This window comes from Citrus sinensis, chromosome 2 (assembly GCF_022201045.2).
Source record: "Citrus sinensis cultivar Valencia sweet orange chromosome 2, DVS_A1.0, whole genome shotgun sequence".
Taxonomy (NCBI): Eukaryota; Viridiplantae; Streptophyta; class Magnoliopsida; order Sapindales; family Rutaceae; genus Citrus; species Citrus sinensis.
Window position 1 is genome coordinate 4386613 of NC_068557.1, and position 26627 is coordinate 4413239.

The following is a 26627-nucleotide window of genomic DNA, read 5'->3' on the forward strand; positions in this document are numbered from 1 at the left end:
AGTTCTACAACCTGTACTCCAAAGAAGACAACAATTCTCTCTTAGGATTCTTTCTCTCCTAATATCTCCCAGTGAAATGTGTGGTCAAGATTGAGTTTTGAACTTTTATGTTGACAATCTGACTTGTTTCACTTTATTTATAATTAAACCAGTTTTTTCACTAAATTTAGGAACTTTTTACTTCTCAAATTGGAGTGAGAATCCTGAGAAATGGGTATTTTGGGACTAAAAGTGTGGAGTGGAAATGAAAGTACAAAATGGAAGTATGTTGTGTTATTTACACTGGAATGAGAGTATGGAATAAAAATCATAATTCTATTTATGTGTTTACTTTATCCTCGATCAAGAGTGAATTGTTTTGAATTTTTTAATTACAAAGTGAATAAAAAAATATTGTTAAAATAACCTTTATTAGTTTTAATAAATAAATTAATAATTATTATTAATATTCGTAATGATGTAAATAAAAAAATTATTAATTTTAATGTAAATTAAAACTATTAATAATGACAACACAACTGAGACATTATTATTAATAATATAGTACAAAATTAACATTTTCTTAGAATCAACTATTCATTATTATTAATATTAATATTGAAAAATATAATACTATTAAAATTATATAAATATAATTATATTATGTTTTCAAATAAAGATAGCATATAGTAATATAATTAATTCTCTAAGAATATAATAATATTATTTTTGGGTAATTTTAACTTTGAACCAATGTAAGTTATTATTTTAAAACTAAATAGAATAATATTTTATTTAAATGCGTTTAATATTATTAATTTTAATAAATTTAATATTATTAAATAATATTAGTATATTATTTATTAAATATAAAATTATTTTTAAATAAATATAAAATTATTTTATAATTATATTATATCTAATAAGTGAAGGATAAAAAAGACAGAGATGAGAGTGCATTCCCACGAAAGTGAGAATCTCACTCCTCACTCAAAAAATAAGTAGGACTCCCACTTTCCTCCTTAAATAAGTAAATAAACGTTTGAATGGAAAGAATTCACACTCCCACTCCAGCAAGTAAATACAATATTAGAACACTATGAGAGGATCCTAATCTACTCCCAAAAAGCCTAAAATTTGGGTACTTATTACAACCAAATAATCCTAAAAAAAAATTGAAAAGAGTTATAAAAATTAAATAAATGTGTATGATCATTAGATAAGTTATACTAAACATGTACTAAAAGGTCCCAATTATATATATGTTTATGTTAAAATAAGTTCCAAGGTTATGCTATTTGCGCCAATTTTAGGAGGATAATAATAATAAGAGAGATGTCTCAATTGCTTTCGTCTTGTTGATTTTAAGGAGTTTAACTACAGTGAATCAACAAATACTACTTATTTTAATATATTATATCTAACAATAATGTTAGGAATCCCAACATTGGAGTCTCAACTTGAGTTCCAATGTCATGTGTCACTTATTCGTTAGATGATGAATTTTATAGTTTGTAAAATTATTTAACCACCAATTAAGGGATGAATGACACATTTGTTAGAATTCAAATTGGGATTTAGATGTTGAGATGCCTAGCATTACTCTATATTTAAATAGGATCAAAAAAATGCAGTAGTACACAATATGGTATAAAGGAATTAAGACTAGTAGATGATATAATTAAATAGGTTTTATAGGAAACATATATCCAGTTGGGACTTTTCATATAATTTTTAAGAATGCATGGATTAAATCGATGATTAGCTTAAACTATAACGATTGAAAGAGCACTTATCTTATTTCAAAACCCATCGAAATATTGTTGCTGTTAAAAAAAAAAAACCAAAAACAAAAACAAAGGTGCTGCTAATTGATCGTCAACGTTGATTATAATTTATAAACACATGCTAATGTTTGAACTTTTTTTGTCGATGTGCACATAAAAGTCGGTCTGGCCGTGATTACTGGGTTTTCACATTGACTAATGCGCGTTTGCTTTCACCTTAAGAAAAATGCTGGATATCAAGAATGTTGCACCTGCGACGTGTCGGTTTTGTTGTAAAGTAGGGAATTGGAATCATGCGTCCATCCGGGACACGCATGTAAACGCAGACTGTTTTCTCCGGCCCATTGACGCGTGACTCTGTGACAAACACAATTCGGTCTTATTTTTATTGTCATTTAGCATAATGGAAAGGATGCATCTACGCAGACTATGCTTCCCTTAAATTTGTCATTTAGCATAAGGTCATTGATGTGGGTTCATTGCCTTTTGATAATTAATTTGTCTGTGTTTCAATTTTCAGATCAGCCATCCATTTACGCCTATACCTTAGAAAAATATCCCAAGACATCTTTGTTATGCAATATGTGACACTCTTATTTTTATTTTTCTTATCTTTTATAATAATATCCTTATGGTGCATTTGGTGCAACTTGAATTATGGTAGATGCAATAATATTTTATATCATTATTTATATTACTATTAATTTTAAATACTGTCATTCAAATTTAGCAATATTTATGTATTTATTATTAGTTATATTAAATTATTAAAAAATAATAAATTTTTGTACATTGAGTCACTACAAGAAAAATGATATTTTATTACAAAAAAAATTAGTCACTAAAGATAATAAATTAGTCACCTTATATTTTTTATGACAAAAAATAAATCGTCACTTGTTAGTCGTAGAAAGACCGTTTTAAAAGGTTCTAGCGACCAAAATTATTTTTGTCACTGAAAAATGAACTTTTTATGACTAAACATTTTGTATCAAATTAAAGTTTTAAGAGTCATAAATAATATTAAAAATGAAAAAATAGTGCTTTGAAAACATATCCGTGACAATATTTCTTAGTCACTGAATGTTACTTTTGGTGATGAAAAGTAATTGTCTCCAATTGTTAAAATTGGTGACTTTTTTTCTTTGTCGTAGATTATAATCACTGTAGTCTTGTATGCTTTACTAAGATTGTAGGTGACTAATCTTTTTTGTCATTAGAAAATATCACATGTGACTAAATTTGATAGTCACAAAAAGTTACATCAAATTAAATTTAATGACCAAAATTTTTATTTTGGCAATTATTTTGTCAATATTAATAATAACAATAAAAAAACTACAAACTCTGATAAGTAAGAATGTAAGAATGAACAAATAATTATAAAATTAAATAAACAAAAGTTGATAAAAAAATTATAATATAATCAAATAAATTCAACCACAAAAATTACAAATATCAATTATCTAAAATAATATAATGAGAAAATTAAAAAGGATTACTAATTATCTTGGTCCTTGGTAATTATTGATGAATTTAAATGCCGTTTGTAGTTGTCATGAAAATTGACTTGAACTTGTCTTTCATTGTCTTCTTCAAATGCTTCCAAACTTGTAGATTAAAGACGTTGGCCTCAACGTTATCCTACAATAAATATTTTGACAAGAATAACATTATATACAAAGAAAATTTTTCAAGTGAAAATTAAAATAACAAATAATTAATTTGTAACCAAAAAGTACAACCTTACAAATACTATAATAGCAAACTATATGCTATTCTTTAAGCCAATATATTTCTCTGAAACTTATCTCCACTTGAAATTTCACAAGTATCCGTTGGCCATAATAATTGAAATCCAGTGCATGCAACAAACTAGATAATAATGAAATTAAATAGAAAAAGAGAAAGTTTAAATAAAACTTCTGCCTTCTCTAACTTCTCAGCTATTACTTTCTTTTCAGCTTATATTTTCTTTTAACACCTTTCTATTCTCTCCTTGTTCATGCTTGAAAGAAATCACATGAAATTTATGCACGTATTTTTCACAGATTGAATTAAATAATCGGTCTAACTCAGGTGGAGCGCTTTCCGCGTTCGACCTAGTTGAGGAAAGAGTTGAAGAGAAAGAGCTAGTTGTATCTAACATAATGAGTATATAGTATATTCTATATACTATATACTCATTATGCGTTTCTCTTAAGGCGCAGAGCGAACTGTCGGACTAGGAGCTGCGTTGTTTCATAAGAAGTTCCCGTGAGGACCGTTGACTTTGATTCCCCGTCCATGAGGTTTCGAAGCATTAGCTTCTCCCTTTTTCTGCCTCTACCAAAGGGAGAGTTCGCTTCATTTCCTCTGTCGAGCCTACTTAATTGCCTTGCTTACCCGCGATAAAGAAACTTGACAAGCTGCCAATCTTAACAAGACACTAGTACTGTTATATAATAAAATAATCCATTATTCAGTTATATTTTAATATAATGAAAATAAAAATATAATATAATATTATTACATAATAAATTATAAATTTATTAACATATATAAATAATTGCAATGTAAAAATAAAAGAAAATAAAAGTCAATATTACATAATGTTATATTAAATTAAAATTTTAAATTTATTTTATTATTATAGTTTAAATTAATTATAAAAAAACACACTAATTAATGTAGCAAGTGCTTGCTGCAGCCAAACAGGAGGTTGCATTGCTAACAGCTTGTAGACGGGGAGGACTATTACTGGAGAAGAGGGGAAGAATAAGTAGTCTAATGAAATGCAAACTCACAATGTTAAGCCAACAGAAAACAGAAATGAACTATGCATGCAGCGTAGTTGATCAAAAACCTGCCTGTTGAACCAGATACCAATATCTAAGGTTGCTTGTGCTGTTTTATAGTACCTTAGGTCCTACAAAAATACATCAAATGAGGACACAATTGATCAACTATTGTTTTCTTTCCATAGCATTCTGAATTAGCTTACATAAAATTCAGTACAATCAAAAGGCCCAATAACAGAGGCATCACCGACGCCATCAAAATTTTTGGGGGATCTTTAAGGTCAAAAGAATTTCTAAAATATTTAGATTATATTTTGCTGACACATGCATCAAGAGAGGAAACTCAAATGTTCTGTTGTCTAAATTACTGGACAAACATCGCTCCAAACACTATCCATCAGCGCCCCTTTTGCCCCAGTGCTGAAAGGTTGTCCTCATTATCAGCAGACCAATGAATAAACAATCTTCTTCCCTATAGCAGAAGAGGATCGATTACCACTCCCAGTACCAATATTCACGCCAATGCTCAATCCATCAACTCTAGGCTCTTAATCATCACACCACCCTTCTGTCTCAATAAGTTTACCTTTAACCAGCAACTAAATAAATCAAAATAACAACAACAATAATAATTCTTAAGAGTATGAAAATTTTAGAAGCACAAACAGCACATCAGTACATGAGGGATATGTATGTATGTATGTATGTATGTATAGTTATGCCCCTTCTCGTTTTTCAAAATTTCAAGGATAGCAAGTTGACCCCTGTTGTTACAAACAAACAAGCTGCTGTTCTTTGTGTTTGCTGCTGCTAGTACTCTCTGTTTCAGCTTATCTTCGGTTTCTATATGTCTTCTTGGCTTTTTGACTTCTTTATGGCTTCTTGCTTGTCTTCCTACTTGCTCTGCTTCTATATTCCCCATTTTCCTTTTTCTTGTTTCTCCCTCCTTTACTGTCGTAATCTTGTCGCTTTTATAGGTAATTTTGTGCTTATCTAATATAGGTGTGGAGCTAGCCAAACTACACCTGTCTCTTATCTAATATAGGTGTCAAGCTAGCCAAACTACACCTGTCTTCATTTTAATCTCCTGCATACTAACCTTATCACCCAAAAATTATTATTTAAATTATAGATAATAATCTGAATTTATGCTAGTAATATTTTATTCACTAACAACCCCTTGTATATGGCTCAAGGTATCATCCAAAGGGAAGAAGCATCACAATGCAATCAGTTACGCAAGAATCCTGTGAAACACAATTCACAATACAAAATTTACAAATCAAAAATCATACGGAGTAGAAAAATGTAAAATGGTACCTGGAACAAACCTTGGACGCAGAAGAAGCTAAAAGTGAGAGAGAAGGAAGCAATATACTTTTCTATATTCAATCTCCTTCAAGTATGTATGAGATAACGATAATGGCGATTACTTTGTGCAAGTATTTTAATCAAACTTCCTTAAAGGGTAATTATACTACAATCCCCTTTGTTGTTGTAAAATTTAAATTAAGTTCTTATATTTCTAAATATTCACTCAATGTTCCTGTTTATTTTAATTTTTTTAACTTACCTTTATTGAAGCACCCCACCGTCAAAATTTTTAAAAAGAAGATTTACTATATAACCCACTTAAATATTTAATATATCCTTACTAAAACTAATTTTTATTTTTACTAAATAAATAAATTAAAATAACATATAAAATTTGAGTAAATTGATATAACATGCCCACTAGTTTCAATTCTATGTCTCTAATAATTAGCAATTGAATTTTATCACTAACCTAAAGTTATGGAACATGAGGTGTGGAAAAAAAAACATTTCCCAAATGAGAGTAAAGAGCAAAATGACTTTGTGTCTCAATCCTTCTTAAAAAACTTCTAGACTTAATCATCAAACTTCTAGTTGTAAAAATAAATGAAGGGCAAGTCTTTTTTTTACCCCACTTTTGTGCCTCACGTTTTGATGCCTTATTAAAAAACTATCATATTATTAATACTATTAAAAATAATTATCACATATCCAAACTATTGACTGTATATTAAATAAGTATTATGAAAAAAAATATAAATTAAGAACAAGAAATTAATTTCATATTGACTTTTATCATAAAATATGGTTTGTTTTACTATGTATTAAATTAGACAATTAATAAGAAAGTGTATTAATTTGAACAAATTAAGCTAAATGTAAACATACGTCATTTTAACTGTCAAATTACCTAGGTATGTAATAGACGTAACTGTAAAAAGTTTAAAATATTATGGACTTATATGTTAAAATTTTTAATATTTTTTTCTTTTTAAATTTTGTAGCAAAAGTTAGGGACTATAGTTTCAATAAATCAAGAAAAGCATCTTAGTTATTAAACTATTTTTAGGTTAGATCATGATGGTGGGTTAAGAAAAGACAAAAAAAAAGGGGTGACGTGGCTGGACCACTTCTGGTTTATTTCTTTCTAGAGTTGGACTATTGGCACCCCTCTCATCTCCTCATAAAACTTCCTTTTTAGTTATATTCATTTTATTTTTGAAAATACCCTTTTTTTTATATACACTTTTCTAAGTTCTTAATTTTCATTTGATTTATTTTATTGTTAAAACTCAAAGTATTATTGTGCTATTTTTTAATTATTTTCAATTTTATTATTAATCTACACACAAATTAAAAAGTTATATGAGTGATAAGTTTTTTAGTGTTAATCATTGGCTGAAATAATACATATTTCAAATTATAATTTCAAAGCAATTTTAAGTATAAAAATATTTAATCAATAAGAAATCAAAAGAGAACAATAGATTATTCTAAATTTGTACAATTTATTTTAGTTAAATAGAAAGTAATATATAGATTTTTTTTTTGTTTGAAAATGATTGATTATAAATTAAGTAATTTGCTGGATTTAATTTTCAATCCTCTTTAATTGTAATTTTATTTAAAGTGTGGTTTTATAAGCAAAATGTAGGGGTGCCAATAGCTCCACTCTTCTTTCTATAATTAAAATCCCACAAATGTAGGCAACGAGGCCAAATCCTTTTCATTTTACGATCCTTATCCATCTCGTAATTAGTTTCATGTCTCAAGCTGTCAAGCATTAAAGTCAAAATCAATCGGTTTCGTTTAGAAACATTATTATTGCTTATTTTTTGAATTGTGCGACATTTATAACTTCAGTTTTTTCTTCCTCAAGAAAGCTGATAGTTCATATTCCAATTGAATTAGAGATGTAGTTTGTTTATTTTACCTATAAATATCATAATAAGTGAGGTAACATCCATTATATTCATATCAGCACTAATCCTCGAATTGATGGCCTGCAAATATGTACGTACGTGTTCAAACAAATGAAAGATACATGTAATTTGTTTATTGTACCTATAAAAAATCCATACAAGTGAGAAAAGAGAAAGATAGAATCCATTTTTGATCTTGAGAGGCAAAATCCCTTCTGGTTTATTTCTTTCTATAATGGAAATCCCACAATGTAGGCAGAGAGGCAAAATCCTTTTCATTTTACGATCCTTATCCATCTTGTAATTCATTTCATGCCCCAAGCATTAAAGACAAAATCAATCGGTTTGGTTTAGAAACATACTTATTGCTTTTTTTTTTAATTGTGCGACATTTATAACTTCGGTTTTTTCTTCCTCAAGAAGGCTGATAGTTCATATTCCAGTTGAATTAGAGATGTAGTTTGTTTATTTTACTTATAAATATCATAATAAATGAGGTAACATCCATTATACTCATATCAGCACTAATCCTCAAATTGATGGCCTGCAAATATATATGCGTACACATTCAAACAAATGATAGATACATGTAATTTATTTATTGATCTTGAGATTAATTATCTAGGAATAACAAATACTCATCTCACCATTAAACTCCACCAGAACATCACTCAAGCCAAATTCTTTTCCAAATATGTTTGGCCTAGGTCGGTTCAGAAGTGTTTTAATATTATTACTATTCGTTTATTTAAGTTTTTTTGGGATAAAATCTATATATAGACACATATAAATTGTTGCATCATGAATGCATATTTCGTTTGACGAATTGTTAATGCATCAGCATCAGAGAATCAGTTCTTTCAGCCGCTCTTGAATTCTGTCTGTTTCCACACCAATTCTTGAATTGATGGCCTGCCAAAAGACACACGTGCCTAACTTTGTTAATTTTCGAAAGCCAACACCACCGGCCAAGAAAAGGCAATCCATGGCATGCAATTATCGACATATATGCATGGACCATTTGTGCGTATGTGTTCAATATATATTCTATGATCCTTATCAATCAATATACATATGGACTATCAATCTTGTAATTAATTTCATTTCTCAAGCATTGAATAGAGGTTTTGGTCAATCTGTTTGATTTACACTTTAAAATTTAAAGGAAAAAAATAACAAAAGCAGAGAAGAAGAATTTCAAATGTTAAAACTGATGGATTCTCACCGTAGGGTTGGTAATTTGTTGGTTTGAATCGGATTTTTTTAAGTCCAGTCCCAAGCCCACATTATTGAAACGAAGCCCAAGACCTTCAAAAGCCCGTCCAAATTTGGACAAGCTAGGCCTGAGCATTTTCATTAATGATAAAATGATTTTTTTTATAAAATAAAAAATATTTAAATTAAAGATAATTATCCAATACATAATAGAATAATAGTTTAATACATAAAATATTAATAAAAATATAATAAATCACAAATATTAATATAGAAAAATATTACTTTAGTATTTTGAGTTTCTTATTTAAATTTAATTTATTTTTATTTATAAATTAAAATGCTAGACCCTTATTCAAACTTAATTTATGCGGACTTTACATTTTTTTTTGTCCATATCCAGGCCCGCGAGCTTGGGCTGGCTTGGACTTTTTAGCCAACTCTACTTCATTGACATCTTGTTGAAGTTATTTGAATAAAGTTATTTACTCAAAAATTAAGGATTAAAACCTTTTTAGCTTTTTAGTCAACTGAGTACTGACTTGGGCCGGGCTTGGACAGGGATGCAGTTAAAATAAATTTAAAAAAAAAAGCAAAAACTCCAATGTGAGCTAAAAGATTAAAAATATATATATTAAGTCTTTATTTATTTATTTTTTTTAAGTCTTTCAGTGCATTAAAAAGATACTAACATCCTCATGGATAACATAATTAAGATTCAAAGCGAAGTTTTAAATTATTATGCTCCCTATTCACTCTTCAGTAGCGTAATTGAAAACAAATTAATTTTTATTAATCATATATATTCAAGTGTAGAGAAATTTTATGCAAGAAAATTAAATGAGGGAGAGCCGATCGATATCGATGGTTTTAGCAGAAAAGAAATTTGATTTCATGTTCTTCTTCAATTTAATTACTCTAATTTTACTCTAAAAAAATACTAATAAAGCTAAAACAAGTTAGACAGAAACATGAAGATACACACACACCTTGGACAGAACAGAGAAGATGACCCGATTACCCGAATTGAATTGTGTGACGTTTATAACTTCAGCTGCTCCTTCTTCGAGAACGTTGATAATTTCATGAAACATAAAGTTTCTATTCGACCCACAAATCAAATTCACCTCCAAAGTAGAATCCGAAGTTGTTATGTTCAATACTGTTGGCTCAGTGTGATCCTCTTCTTTCAATAGTGCTCTCCTCCTCTCAAGACTTTCTTTATTCTTCTGCAAATGCGTTATATAACTGGTGGCTTCATCCAATATCTCTGGCATAGACAACTGCATCAATAAGTTTCAAGTTAGACACACAAACCTTCTATATATAGTTGCTAGTTTGAGGGTTGAACAAAAACTTAACGGTTTTTGTTAGATCCACGACATCGATGTAAATCTTAAACCCTAAAACTTATATATATATATATATATATATATAGTTGATAGAATTTATTAAAACTAGTATTATGCTAGTTAGTTTTTAGTATTGCTTTCTTTTATAAATACAAAGAAATGAAAAAAAAAATCTGACCAAAATTAATATACCTTGGAGTTGGAGGGAATGAGAGAAGCGAGCTGGGAAATGAGATCTTTCATGTGCATTCTTCGATGTTGCTCCTTTATATTTCGCTGAGCCCTAGACGATGAACCAGCTGCAGAGCTATTTTCTTCCGCCATAATTTTCGTATTCAAATCATACAAGCAATGCCCTAAAACGTAAGAATCAAATAATACAATCATCATAAAGGGATTTAAAAAACAAAAAGCACAAGGAATTTATTGATACCGTAAAAGGATGAAGTTATGCTAGCTAGCCATCAATACATGAAAGAATTATATGTTTTGTGGAATATAAAAGCAGTGTGTGTTTGGATATTTATGGGGAAGCGGGGTGTAGAGGGAGAGATGATTTTTTCCTGTTCTTATTAGCGACGCCAGGAAACATGCATTCAAGAAAACCTAGCAGATGTGACCCTTGATTAGTTCGTTTATGACCGTGATAATTAAGCTTTTGTTTACTAACAGTGAATTATCCAACTAGCTAGATTTAAATTCAGTGTTCGATATAATTTTGTGCTTTTGTTTTTTTTCCAATAAGATGTGAATATTGGTGATTATAATCATCGGATAATGATCAATATGTTAATGAATCCTAATTGTTTGTAAGATTTCTCATAAAGTTGGAAACAAAGCTATATGATATGTAGGGGACAGTTATAAGTAATTTTTTAGAAAATATTTGAAGGATAATTAGTTAGTAATGTTTGAGTCACAATTTGAGGATTTGGCGTAATCCTATTAGTCAAATGAAAATAACACAAGATCTACAATTTTTTTTTTAATAATATAGTTATTTTGGACAGGGTTTATTTCATTTAAGAAGGTTTGCATAAAGCACTTATTAAATAAGAAATCCTCTTTAATAATGAACACAAATGTAATACTAACAGGAAAAAATAAATTAAATAACATATAAATACAAATAAAATATTAAAATAAATATTAATAAAATAAAACATATATGACATGCAATTTTTTTTAATATTGAACTATTATTGATATCAACAGTTAATCCATCAATTCAAAATTTTAATTTGAAATTTATGCGAATAAAGACATAATATATTATGACATTACGAATAGAACATTTAACATAGATTTTTTGAATTATTTTAAATTTTAGATACAATTATTTTAAAATCATTAACCTGTGAAATAGATAAATCTAATATTAAAATAGATTTTATTTTATTATTGTTGTTGTGCGATATATCGTATAAGTGAGAGTAAAAAATGCATGCATTTGATTGTATAACAAAAATTATTTTTCTTTTGAATTTTGATACGCGTGCTATTTGTTTCTTTGACTCAAATTGGCAAAAGAATAAATTAATAAGGTCAAACTAAACACTTGTATTATTTTCAAATTTTATCAATTTACGTAATACCCATGTAAAATTGAGTCAAACGAATTAATTATTTTTTTGTTTTTTTGGGTAAAATGAAAAGGACCACTCATTGCCAAATTAATTAATTAAAAAAAATTGCAAGGTTATGCTTTTGTACCAATTTTATGAGAGGATAAGAATAATAAGAGAAATGCCTTAATTGATTTTGATTTGTTTTTGCCGATTTTCAAGTGTTATAATTGCGGCGGGTCAACTGATACCATTATACCCGTATTAAAGTAGTAAATATCTTCAGTTGCATTTGGCAAACACGTCCTTCATGTTCCTGTATACCATAACAAAGTATGAAACATGATAAGGAGACAACTTTTGCTCGCCGAAATGGTAGACCGGGTAGCAAAACCATCGTAGTCTCAATTTCGTTTACACGTGAAATATGCACTTATCTCCAATTTCGGTCCCAATATCGCTGCCTATTATATTTAGTAATATCGGTTGTTTCTTTTTGGACCTACATTATATATAGCTTGTTAGGAAAAAAAATTTATTGCGCGTTTTTATAGTTATGTCTAGATAATTTTTTAACATTTATTCTTATTTTATATATTTTAAAGAAAGCTCAGGTTAAATATGGGCTATCAAATTTATAAGCAAAGATATTGAAAATTATTAGTTTTATTTAAACATATTATATTATAGATAACAAAAATAAATACCTAAATTATTAGATATAAGAGTACATGTTCTTGGATAATTTGGTTGTTTATGTTACAATGTTTAAAATAATTAAATGAAAATTATCTTAAGTAACCTTAATGGTCAAAGATAGTCCAAGTTAAAAAAAAAAATTATAAGGAAGATTTTTAATTAAAATTAACTGTCCATCAAATTTTTGTTGACTTGTATTTTTTTAAGATGAAAAATAGAACCGGTTATAGTTATTTCCTAGAAGTGAGGTGACTTTAGAAAAGTAGTGGGATGAAAAATAGAACACGTTTGCTTATTTGCCTGAAAATATAAATTTTTTTATAAAATAATTTTCTTCAATTTATTTATTTACTTTTTCTTTTGTTATTATAATTTTAATCAAAGTGAGATCAAATTCCATATAGCAATAATAATTTTCAGAAAGCCCTCTCATAATTTATTAAGTTCAATAAATTAAAATAAAATGAAAAATAAAATAATAAATGTAGAATGAATTAGCATATACCAAAATAAAAATTTGTACTGCAATTATATTCATTATAGACATTTAAGTAGTTTATTTGTTCTAATTATATTTCACAACCTAAAATATAAAGAACAAAAGAGTACAATAAACAAAATTATAAAATTCCAACAAAAAAAAGGGTTCTGGATCATGTTATATTTTACAGTGAATAAGAAAAAGATGAGGTGTAGATTAGAAGAAAAATTGAAGGGATTAGGTGGAAGTAATAATTAAAGAATTAATAAAGTAATAATTGAAAAATTAACAGTGGTGGGCCAGCACAAAAATTTTGCCTTGTACTTTCTTAATCATTCTCCAAGTAGTCAAGAACGCCAAATTTGACATTCTTGAATTTTCTTTGCAAAAGTTTGAAAACAAAAATATTTTGTTCGTCAATTTTTTTTTGGAAAATGACTTAACCAAACGAGTTTTGTGTTTTTCATTTTCGGTCATTTTCGAAAAGCAAAAAACTCCCAACCGAAAATGTTGCCGAACGCACTGTAGATATCCAACCTTGTTCTAATGATCTAGTGCCAGTCAAGCATTCTACATTTAGCCTTATTATCTAGCGATAACCCCATGTAACTAAGGGTGTGGATTCAAGTTATGGTTGGCAATAAAATTTGGATCCGTAAAGATCCAAAAGATCCGGATCTGGATCTTAAAAGTCAAGATCTGTGTTCGGATCCGGATCTGGATAACCGGACATCTGGATAACTGAATATCTGGATCCGTATTATTTTATAATTAAATTATTTATTTAATTAAATTTCAATTGAAAAATATATAAATTAAATTATTACGTGACTTGTTATCCGACAGTGCAGACCAGACTAGTGCCTATTCAGGATCACCTCTGGAATTTACGTCGTCGGTTTCCTGTCGATATACTCAAATGGGGAATCAAAACTTTTGTTAAAACACCTTCTTTCTCGGGTTATTTAACCCTAAACAGACTTTCCTTTAGTCTAAAACAGGGTACCAAACCATGTAAGAATTTATTCCAAAAGTTTTCTGATGCACAGGATCCTTACTAGAAAGCAAGTGCATAGCATACTTCCTTAGGTTTCAAAATGAACAAATTTAATTCTTTATTCTTTTTCTTTCTCTAGAGAGCTTCATTTGCAGAGAGAGGAGAGAGGTTTAGAGATTCATAGTGATAAAAACACACAAGAGTTTATTTCTTCCAACTTCTATATCATATATCTTATAAGCAAGGGGAGAATCCTTTATATAGAGGAATTCTCAGAGAAGATAAGACATGACCCCTATCTTTTTCAAAAGCAAAAGATAAAGATACGACAACATTGATCATGACTTCTCAAGTGATCATGACCTGTAGCACACCTTTTTAGAAAGCTAAGCCCACCGATCAAGACTTTGGACAAATGGACAAAAGATAAAGCATGCTTACAAAGACTTTTACAACTAGCAAAAGCTAAGGCGTAAGGCAAGCCAAGACAAAACCATAAAGTAAAACATAATTATTACAACAAGACAAACTACTTTATTGAAAGCAACAAGACAAACAACTTTATGGAGAGCGGAGATTCATGTAATCATCTTCGGATGAGCTTTCAGTTTCATCGGGGTCAGTGTCACGGTTGGATTTTGGGAAAAAGATTTTGGAGAGCTTTGGATGCTTACAGTGGGGACCACGGCAAAGGGGATAAGGACAATCTCGTCGGTATCCTGGCCTTAGTGATGTTTGAGTGGCTTTGTCAACTTTGGAGAGTTTAGTGGTCGTGTCAGCATTGGGAGGTTGGGATGAGGATCTTGGTTCATTCATGGATTGTTGTGGAAATTATTGGAGATGTTGGTTGAGGGGAAAGAAATCTTCCCAGGGGTCTTGGGAGTCTTGGAAAAGGAAGTCAGTGTAGTCTGGATTTTCTTCTTTGATAATGATTCCCGTGGATTTCGGTTTGGATATGGCGGATGGAGTGAAGATCATAGGGAGGTCATGTTGTGGGCCTAAGGAGGTGTGGAAGATATCTTTAAGTGGCGGAGGTTGGTGGTTTAATTGCAAAGGTAGTTGTGAAGGACATATTGGATTTCATTTTCAATGACAGCTAAATGTGGTGCAGTGAACCATTCATATACCTGGTCTTGAGTCCAAAAGAGTTTTGTGTCTGGATGTTGAAAGTATGGCCTGTGAATGATAAAGACTAAGGTAAACATTTGTGCTTCCGAGGCAGGCATACGTTCAAGGTTGTAAATTTCTGACAGTTGTTGGAGCTTCATTCTCCACCATGGTATGGGGGAGAACCATTCAAGTAATGTCCAGGTAAGAGAGGTGGCTTTGTCTGGGTTAAGGAGATGTTCCAAAGTGAGAGTAATTGGTAGGACTAACTTAGTGGCATAAAGGACTGTTATGCACCAGATGTACCATAACACATCTTCAGTGGTTTCTCTGGATGGATCAAGGGTTAAACCTGTAAGGAACAGATTTTCCGGGTGGAAGGAGGAAAATGGAAAGGGTTATGTGACAAGGTAGGCTTTCATGAAGAAGCGAAAGAGAGCTTTCTTTGCAAAATTCTTGGATGGCAAAGACAGAAGAGAAGTTTTTGTTAAAGGGAAAAATTTTCTTGGTGAGAGCTTCTGGGGGTAATGATGTAGTCATGGAGATGATCGGAAAGTGGTATGTAGTAGAAAACAAGGTGAGAGGTTTTTCTGGTTTTGAGAGTCTGGATAGCATTTGTGTGGTCAGCATTCCATACTGGGGGCTTCTTTTTCAATAAAGCTTAAAGGTGATGAGTGTAGTGATCCACATGTGGGATGAAGTCTCTGATGTAATTGATGATGCCGAGAAACTGTTGAACTTGCCTTTTGGAAAGTTGCTGATCTGGAAAGTGAAGCAACTTTTGGGCAATGTGTTTTCCTAGCTGATAATGGCCATCTTTTATGATCATGCCAAGGAATTCAATGTTCTCTGTGGCAATGGTGCTTTTCTTGGCAGACAGCATAATTCCATGATTTTGGACAATATCATATAATTGAGTTAACAGCTGGCGATGTTCATCATGTGATCCTGAAAAAAGTAAGATATCGTCAATGTAAATCAATGCATGATGCAGGATGGGCTGAAAGATATGGACCATGGATTTTTGAAAAATGGATAGGGCAGTTTTGAGGCCAAAGGGTAAGACGGTCCATTGGAAATGGGCATTTGGGATACAAAAAGCAGTTTTGTAACGCTCAGAGGGTTCAATGCCTAATTGCCAGAAACTTGATTTTAAATCGAATTTTGAAAAGATCTGGGTATTTTTTAGAAAAGTAAACATGCTTTGTCTACGGGGCAAGGGAAACTTGTCATCCTGCAAAAACATGTTTAATGGCTGGTAGTCGGGTTGGAGTTCATCTGGAAGAGAGGCTAGAAAGACATGTTTTAATGTCAGTTCATTGAATCTATTAAGCTTATAGAACAACAGGGACATTCACTAGTAATGGAAATCAAGATCCTTAGCATTGAGGGAACATCATTTCATGTTGAGATAGTCTCGACGTGCAGCTTCAAAGACTGTAGAAGGGTCTCCAAGGAATTGATCATGGAGAACAGCAAGAGCACTTGAGACTTCTAGTAGATCCACAAACTGTAATTGGCGGTAGCGACCTAAAGAATCAAACCAATCTCTTAGAGCACCCGTAAAACGAGTAGCAAACCCTCTAAGGACTGATTGAGTTGTGGCTCCTGGACGTAGCATTTGAATGTCAATCTAGGAAGACATTTCATTAAGGCGATCACGCCATTTATGAGATGGAAGATCATCAAAAGTGAACCATGGGCCATTTGAAGATTTTTGACTGGGTGAACTGGTATGGGCTTGAGCTGGAGGGGGTTGGTTTGTGGCAGAAGATTCAGGCATTTCTTCTTCAACTTCTGAGGGAATATCAACATATGGTTCTGTATGGGAAGTTTGGCCTTGAGGAGGTTGATCAGGTTGGGCCATCAAGATTCTGGTGATATCAGCATAAGACTTTTCAGAATCACTAGTGGATACTGAAGATTCTGTGTCAGTCTCAGTATGGCTATCGGAAACAGCTAGATTTGAATCAGAAGTTTGGTCATCTGTAGTAGGAGAGTGGTCGACCGTATGGGCACTAAACTGATGCATTGGTTGTTTATCTTTGGATTGAGAAGGTGGTTGGGATTCAGTTGGTAGTGGAGGTACTGGTGGCGATGCCGGAGTATGACCAGGAGAGTGTTGGGCAGGGATGGTAATAGATGATGGATGATGGATGAAATGTGACGGGTTGCGGTTGAGGTTTAGGCTTTGGTTTAGGTGGTGGTGGTAATGGATTGTCTCTAAAAAGAGTATGGGTCATGCCAAATAACTTGGAATGATCATACTGTCGGATGGGGGAAAGCATAGAGGCAAATTGATGATAAGTTGGACCTATGGAAGGGATAAGAGGTGACGTGGTAAAAAGGGTAGGTCTGTGTTTTTCAGATTCAATCTGATCAAGTTCAGCTTTTAAGCGTCTGATTTTCCTTTCCTTTTGGTCAAATTCTAGGCCATAATAGCGCTGGGCAAGCATAGCTCGTAGCTCAAAATCGAGTTGAGTAATTCTAGACTGGAGATTTTGGTGGATCTGCTGCATCTGTGCAGAGATGGAGTCAACTTTTGTCTCAAGTTGTTCAGTTCGTAAACTGATGTGCTCAACTTTGGAGTTGATATTCAACAAAGTATCATTCTGTGCTCTGGCATTTTGGGTTTGCCAGTTGAGGACTGATTCAAAAAGTTTAGGAGGTTCTAAGTGGCCAGATGAGGTAATTGGTGAAGGGACAAAGGGTTTGGACACGGCATTCCGTTGGGAATCGGTATAAGTGTCTAAAGGAGGAAAAAAGGAAGAATAGTCTAAAGAAGTGGATGAAAACATCATAGAAGTGAGTGGCGGTGTTGGAAGTTGGATTGGTGATGGAGTCTCAAATTTGCAATACTTTGTAATCCATTTGAGTTCTTTTTGGTAAAAGGGTAATGGAGCTGGTGGAGTTGGAGGATCTTGTGGCGGTTTAGGATCATAGTGGTGGCAGGAAACTGGAGGTTTTTTCTTTTTGGGCTGTCTGGACAGTTGTAATCATTGAAGAATAGGTAAAGGAGAGCCGAGGAGGCTCTTGTGGAGCACTTGGAGATGGTTTAAAAGTCATTCGGACTGTTCCATCTTGGCGTCTTTCAAACATGCTTTCAAATGTCTGAATTGGAGCTGTATTGTTATGGAACTGTTCATAGTTGGAGATCCATTCAAGAGACATAAGCTTGATGAGCTCATGACGGGGAATTTGTCTTGGGATTTGGATTATGGTTGGGATCTGGTCAGATTCGGCTAAGACCATGAGGGTATCCGAATGATGTTCAGGAGTTGGTAGATCTAAGGCATGATTTTGAAGCCTATAGACCAATTGGTGGTGTAAGGTGGCAATTTTGGCAGAAGAAATTTGTTCAGCACCTTGAATTTGAACTTGAACCTTCAAGGTTGTGGGCAAGTTGGGATCTTGGAGAGAAAGGTTAAAGTTTGGATAGAAGGCGAGTAAAATACTGCCTGCATGGAGGGCAGTGAGAACAGTGCCGATAACAGCATCTTGGTACTGTTTAAACCGGGTATCAAGCATAGCAAGGCGAGCTGTAACCGGTAAACCTTTTCTTCCATGAAGAGTAAGGATTAATTTGATGCCTCCAAGATGAAGATGAGTATAACCTTCTCGTTTCCAGTTGGAGAGCAACTCGGAAGGAATCTCCAGAGTGACATATTGCTCAGCAGAGGTGGCTTGAAGAGCACACTGATGCAGGCGGGAAGACTGGATATATTATTTAGAATGAGGGCGTCTGGTAGAGATGAGGATGCGGATACTGCGGGTAAAGAAGTTAGGTCGTTTGTACAACTGAGAATGGCTAATAAGAGGGTAAGAGGACTCACTGATTTGGACTGATTCAGGAATATAAGAATATTCTACAAGGTTTTTAATCTTATTGGTGGTATGAGAAGTGCAAGATCTGGGCAAAGAAAGAGTAGAAGAAAGAGTAACAGGAGGTAAAGATGAAGTGGAAGCCATGAATGAGAAGGTCTCTTTGCGCCTGAAGTTTTAGAGAGCAAAATAGAAAAAGCCTTAAATTATACCATTTTGGTCAGGAAAACGTTGATTTAGAAAACATAAAAGTTTCAAGGATGGGTATGAAAATCTTCATTAACTATGAAAATATGTTTAAAATAATAATAATAATTAAAGAATATTGTAATAAATCAGTTTAACTTAGATTTTTTTTATGTTTGATTTATATTTAGAAATTATTGTTTGTGAATTTTTGGTGTTGTTGTATTTTTTTTATATGTTAAATTGTCGATTGTTAAATTATAATTGAATTTTATTTAATATTATCATGTAAATTATTAAATTTAAAATTATTATTATGCGGATCCAAATATCCAGAATATCCACCCTTTTTTTGGATATTTCTATACTTGTGGTGAGTTTATTTTTTTGGATACAATTAGCCGCACTTTTTTTTTTATAACAACATTATTTTGATGAGTTTTAAAAAATAAGATAAATATTCTTTTAGTCATTATAATTTAAGTTAATTATCTATTTAGTCCACGTATTTTTAAAAATTATATAAAAGATTTGTAGCAATCTCACAAAATAATTTATCAAAAATCTAACTACTTTAATATTGAATGCTGCTTATTTTATCAACCCCAAAACGACACTAAAGGTTCCCAAAGGTCTTTGTACCAAGTCAAATAAGATAAATAAAAATACGGTGGCAACAAATTCAAACTTGTCACAGCTTCTTGTATTCTAGCTTTTAAATTAAAACTAAATGTGTATTTTTTTTTTGAACCACGAGATGGTCATGAGCGGACCCTAACTGTGGGAGGCACCTTTAAGCCCGTACCACAATCTAGACTAACCCCCGCTCGCACCAGGTCGGCCTGTAAGGGGTAAAGTGCTGGCCAAAGTGGTGACTCCATACGAGAGCGGGGCTTGAACCTCTGACTTCTCTTAAGGAGTGAAAGTGTCAAACCACTTACATCAACCAACTTTGGTTACTAAATGTGTATATTTATTTATTTATTTATTTATTGGTTTTGACCATGAGGTATCCTGGGGAGGGCCCCAACTGTGGGAGGCACCTTTAAGCCCGTACCACAACCCAAACTAGAAGTCCATGCTCGAACCGAGAGGCACAGGTTCTCCCAACAAAGGCGACTTCCTTGCGACTCGAACTGGGGAGCAAACTCAATCAAGCCACTTAAGGGGACTTCATTGCCAGTGGAGCCAACACTTTGTTGGTTAAATGTGTATATTTATAAATACACACAAACGACCACGCATTTATTTTTCATGTGTGCATTTATACACACACACACTCGCACAAAGGACTATATATAAACAGTCCTTTGTATTGTAGCGTTTACAATAAATGCATGGTCTGATCACTCATAATACCTAAACCCATGCAAGGATTATTCGCAAAGGATTAAATTATGTATGATATGTATCGAAAATATGGCTGTCTAAACCTAGCTCAAAATGTTTTTAACATGTCCCTTAGGGATGAAGTATCTCACAATATACTTAATAGCGGGCCATTCTCAAACTAGTGATTGTTCAGAATCTCTGAGTTTGTTCTCCGAAATGCGGCTTTTGGGTATGAAGCATGATGTAGTATCTTTTATGGGTGCTATATCAGCTTGTGCAAATCTGGCTGCAATGGAGTAAGGGAAAGAAATACATCGTGTTACAGTAAGAAAACATCTTCATACACATCTCTTTGATGCAAACTCAATTTTGGACTTCTCATAGGTGGCTCTTCCTTTAAATAACTTAGGCGGTTGCCTAGGGCCCCAATATAGATGAAGACCCTTAATTTTATTCCTAAATTATAGAAATTGAAATAATAACGAGAATTCATAAATTTAATTAACCAAGGAGTCCAGATTCTTTCTCCATCTTCTTGTACCATCCTATTGTCACCTGCAAATAGATTTTTTATCTTTGACTAACAAGCCAAAATAATAATATAATAGAAAGTTTCAAGCAAAGGAATGAAACACTAAAAGATTACCTATATAGACACATACATATACATATACATGTATTCGCCTTACCTGTGATACCTTATTGAAATACTAACATAGTATTTAATATTATTGAAAAGTAATATATTTTTAATACATATTTAAATTATTGACTGTATACTAAATAATTATTATGAAAAAATATATATAAGTTAAGAATATGAAATTAAATTCATATTGACATTTATTACAAAATATGATTTGTTTTACTATACACTAAATTAATAGGAAAAGTGTATTAATTTAATAAATTAAGCTAAATATAAGAATAAGTCATTTTAACGGTCAAATTACCTAGATACCAAACTTAATTGTAGAAAATTTAAATTATTATGGACCTATGTGTTAAAACTTTAAATATTTTTACTTTTTTAATTTGTAACAAAAATCAGGGACTATAGTATCAATAACCGGACAAAAACGTCTTACTCATAGGGATGGCAGAAATTCCCATGGGGATGAGAACCCTTACAGATTTTTCCCATTCGAGGAGGGAATGAGGCGATTTTATACCCTATTTCTTCAATTTAATTACTCTAATTTTACTCTCAAAAAAGAAATAAAGCTAAAACAAATTAGATGGAAACATGAATACACACACACACACACACCTTGGACAGAACAAAGAAGATGACCCGATCACCCGAATTGAATTATGTGACGTTTATAATTTCAATTGCTTCTTCCTCGAGAACGCTGATATATATATAAACCTAAAACCGAAATGCAAATAAAAACCAGTTCATAACAAAAGAATTCATCTGCAAGTGATCATTAATAGAATCATGGGACGGTAGTGACAAAACAAAAATTAATTACAAAATGGACAATCTAAATTTAGTCGGGGAATGGATGGATGAGATTAGATCTCCTGCAAAAAATTCAAGCCTTTTTCCTACAAATTAAGGCTTGAGGAGAGATTAAAAGATCTTTTGGTCATTTCTCAACAAATTCAAGAGAATGATAAGAGAAACAATTTCACTTTCCAGATATAGAGCTTGCAAATACCTTTATACTTCAACTTTTCTTTTTAGATTAATCTCAAAACACCCTGACTTGATCATTGGAGTATTCTTCAAAGTACACTCCATATCAAAACCCTAACTTATTTTTTCAAATTATTAAAGGAAATTATTTGTTCAGATTGTTAATATGCATCAGCATCAGAGAAGCAGTTCTTTCATCTGAATTCTTGAAGTTCCCACATTAATCCTCGAACTGATGGCCTGCAAATACGTACGTACGTGTTCAAACAAATGAAAGATACATGTAATTTGCTTATTGTACTTATAAATAATCCATACAAGTGAGAAAAAAGATAGAATCCATTATAGATCTTGAGATTAATTATCTAGTAATAACAAATACTCATCTCACCATAAAACTCCACCAGAACATCACTCAAGCCAAATTTTTTTCCAAATATTTTTGGCCTAGGTGGGTTCAGAAGTGTTTTAATATCATTACTATTCGTTTATTTAACTTTTATGGCTTCTGTTCTATCATGGGGTTCAGGTGCATTGAAAAGTCAAATATGATTATTTTGTCTTGTATTTAACAATGATTAATATTTTTTTTCTTTTTCCTTGACATTGTATCTTCGTTAGTATCTTCGTACGTGTTCAAACAAATGAAAGATACATATAATTTGTTTATTGCACTTACAAACAATCCATACAATTGAGAAAAGAAAAAGATAGAATACATTATTTCTCTTGAGATTAATTATTTAGGAATAACAAATACTCATCTCACCATAAAACTCAATTTATGCGGGGTTTACATTTTTCGAACTCATATCCAAACCCATGAGCTTGGGCCAGTCCAGATTTTTTAGCTAACCCTACTTCATTGGCATCTTATTGAAGTTATTTGAATAAAGTTATTTATTCAAAAACTAGGGATTAATAACTTTTTTAGCTTTTCAGTCAAATGAGTATTGACTTGGGCTTGGCTTGCACCCAGATGGAGCTAAAATAAATTTTTTTAAAAATAAAAGCAAAAACTCCAATGTGAACTAAAAGATTAAAAATATATATTAAAGTCTTTATTTTTCTTTTTTTTAAGTCTTTCAGTGCATTAAAAAGATATTAAAATCCTTATAGGATAACATAATTAAGATTCAAAGCGAAGTTTTAAATTATTATACTCTCTATTGGATAACGTAATTAAGATTCAAAGCGAAGTTTTAAATTATTATGCTCTCTATTCACTCTTCAGCAAAGTAATTGAAAAGCAATTAATTTTTATTAATTATATATATTCAAGTGTAGAGAAATTTTATGCAAGAAAATTAAATGCGGGAGAGCCGATCGATATCGATGGTTTTAGCAGAAAACCAACTTGATTTCATGTTCTTCTTCAATTTAATCACTCTAATTTTACTCTCAAAAAAGAAATAAAGCTAAAACAAATTAGATAAAAAAATGATATATATATATATATATATATCGTGTGTGTGTGTGAATTGTGTGACGTTTATAACTTCAGCTGCTTTTTCCTTGATACTGAAATGCAAATAAAAATCAGTTCATAACAAAAGAATTCATCAGCAAGTGATCATTAACAGAATCATGTGATGGTAGTGACAAAAGAAAAATCAATTACAAAATGGACAATCTAAATTCAGTCGGGGAATGGATGGATGAGATTAGATCTCCTGCAAAAAATTCAAGCCTTTTCCTATAAATTAAGGCTTGAGGAGAGATTCAAAGATCTTTTGGTTATTTCTCAACAAATTCAAGAGAATGATAAGAGAAACAATTTCACTTTCCAGATATAGAGCTTGCAAATACCTTTATACTTAAACTTTTCTCTTTAGATTAAAATACCCTGACTTGATCATTGGAGTATTCTTCAAAGTACACTCCATATCAAAACCCTAACTTATTTTTTCAGATTATTAATGCATATTATTTTTTCAGATTATTAATGGATCAGCATCAGAGAAGCAGTTCTTTCATCTGAACTCTTGAAGTTCCCACACTAATCCTCGAATTGATGGCCTGCAAATACGTACGTACGTGTTCAAACAAATGAAAGATACATGTAATTTGTTTATTGTACTTATAAATAATCCATACAAGTGAGAAAAGAGAGAGATAAAATCCATTATAGATCTTGAGATTAATTATCTAGGAATAACAAATACTGATGTCACCGTAAAACTCCACCCGAACATCACTCAAGCCAAATTCGTTTCCAAATATGTTTGGCCTAGGTGGGTTCAGAAGTGTTTTAATATCATTACTATTCGTTTATTTAAGTTTTTTGGGATGAAATCTATATGTAGACACATATAAATTGTTGTATCATGCATGCATATTTCGTCTGACGAATTGTTAATGCATCATAATCAGAGGATCAGGTCTGTCAGTCGCTCTTGAACTCTTTCTGTTTCCACACCAAATCTTGAATTGATGGCCTGCAAAAAGAGTAAAAGACGTACGTGCATAACTTTTGTTAATTTTCGAAAGTCAGCACCACCGACCAAGATAAGGCAGTCCATGGCATGCAATTATCATCATATATGTATGGACTATATGTACGTCCGTGTTCAAACCCATGCATCCTTTTCATATATTCTACCATCCTTGTCAATCTATGTACACTAGGACTATTATTCGTGTAACTAATTTCATTTCTCAAGTTAATATTACATAATGTTATATTAAATTAAAATTTTAAATTTATTTTTTTATTATAGTTTAAATTAATTATAACAAAAAAAAAACACTAATTAATGCAGCAAGTGCTTGCTGCAGCCAAACAGGAGGTTGCATTGCTAACAGCTTGTAGACGTACAGGGAGGACTATTACTGGAGAAGAGGGGAAGAAGAAGTACTCTAATGAAATGCAAACTCACAATGTTAAGCCAACAGAAAACAGAAATGCACTATGCTTGTATGGTTGATCTCTTTGGCCGAGCTGGCCTTACGGAGGATGCATGCAGCGTAGTTCATCAAAAACCTGCCTGTTGAACCAGATACTAATATCTGGTTACCTATTTATGCTCGATAGGGGCATGTCGAATCTATCGTAACGTAGAGTAGAGTTGGGGGCTTAGGCAGCTGAGCTTCTGTTTATACTGAAGGCCCAACACAGTGGATATTATATTCTTCTTTCAAACATGTATGCAGACGCAGGGAGATGGGATGAGGCTGGCAGGGTTAGGGCATCGATCAAATCAGGAGGCAAAGAAGAATCCTGGCTGCAGTTGGGTACAAAAAGTTAATGAGAGAATGAAGACCTTCACTCCGGGGCCTGTGTGATGCAAAATCCCACCCCCGAAACAATTTTGTTAGAAGAGTAAGCTGATTCTGTTGTAGCGGCAGAATGACTGTAGCCTAACAAAATTAATTAGGCTTTTGAAAATTTTCAAAATTGTCTGAGAAATATATCTTTGCAGTTTGGGTAATGGCATTCGAGAGACCCCGCAGTCACTCCTGGGGTATTGGCTGATGTGTGGATAATCAATATCCAATTTCTCGACAACTCTGAAAATAAAGAGATTTTCCTCAATGGTGTAATATCAGAGTAACGAAAACATGCTATAGAAAAAGAATTGATTTATTGTTTTCCCAAGTAACCATACATATATATATATAAAAAACCACTAAACTAGGATAATTGATCAGCTCACAAAAGATAGTAGGAAAATTGTTGTGTGTGAAGCAAATCCAGAAAATCAAAACGACAGAAGACCTTGTGTTTAGAAGCTGGATTCACTAAAGCCAAACGACATTAATTCGTGCGTTTTGATGAGTATATATAACACTCTTCAGAACGACATATAAACTTGCCGTTTAGCCTTAAGTTAGGCATCAAATAAAAACTGATCATATTTGCCCTCCCGTGGATGTAAGCTAGAGAAATATAGCTGAACCACGTTAAATCTATGTTGTTCCTTGTTCTTTCTAATTCTTCTGTTTTTTGAATTGTGTTTGGTTAATCAACACCAATTTTGTTGATTCAACTTAGTTAGATTCTGCAGTTATCAATCTTGAAGCATCTTGGTTTGTGATCTTGGGCAGGATCTAAGGTTGCTGGTGCTGTTTTATAGCACCTTAGGTCCTACAAAAATACACCAAATGAGGACACAATTGATCAGCTATTGTTTTCTTTCCATAGCATTCTGAATTAGCTTACATATAAAATTAAGTACAATCAAAAGGCCCAATAACAGAGGCATCACCGACGCCATCAAAATTTTCGGGGAATCTTTAAGGTCAAAAGAATTTCTAAAATATTTGCATTATATTTTGCTGACACATGCATCAAGAGAGAAAGTCAGGGGTGGGCATTTGGTTCGGTTTTCATCGAACCGAACCGATATTTTTAATTCGGTTCGGTTCGATTTTAAATAAAAAACCCGAATAGTTTGAAAATTAAAGAACCGATTGGTTTCTATTCGGTTCGGTTCAAAACCGA

General features: G+C 32.0%; 1 protein-coding gene across 4 annotated transcripts in view; it reads right to left on the reverse strand.

Moving 5' to 3' along the window:
* The window catches only part of LOC112497282 (transcription factor bHLH167-like), a 54442-nt gene that overhangs the window by 21108 nt on the left and 6707 nt on the right, over nt 1-26627 (reverse strand). The window contains exons 1-4 of one of the 4 annotated variants that reach the window (XM_052431960.1): nt 10783-10894; nt 10542-10705; nt 10019-10280; nt 8357-8694 (exon numbers count right to left, since the gene is read on the reverse strand). The exons of 1 other annotated variant lie outside the window; for it this stretch is intronic. In XM_052431960.1, coding sequence (XP_052287920.1) covers nt 8612-8694; nt 10019-10280; nt 10542-10673 — 477 coding nt within the window. In that variant the 5' untranslated portion in view covers nt 10674-10705; nt 10783-10894 and the 3' untranslated portion in view covers nt 8357-8611. Of the gene's footprint in view, nt 1-8356; nt 8695-9986; nt 10281-10541; nt 10706-10782; nt 10895-26627 lie in introns of those variants that run through there. 2 more of the 4 variants (XM_052431949.1, XM_052431954.1) reach the window with 2 other exon arrangements.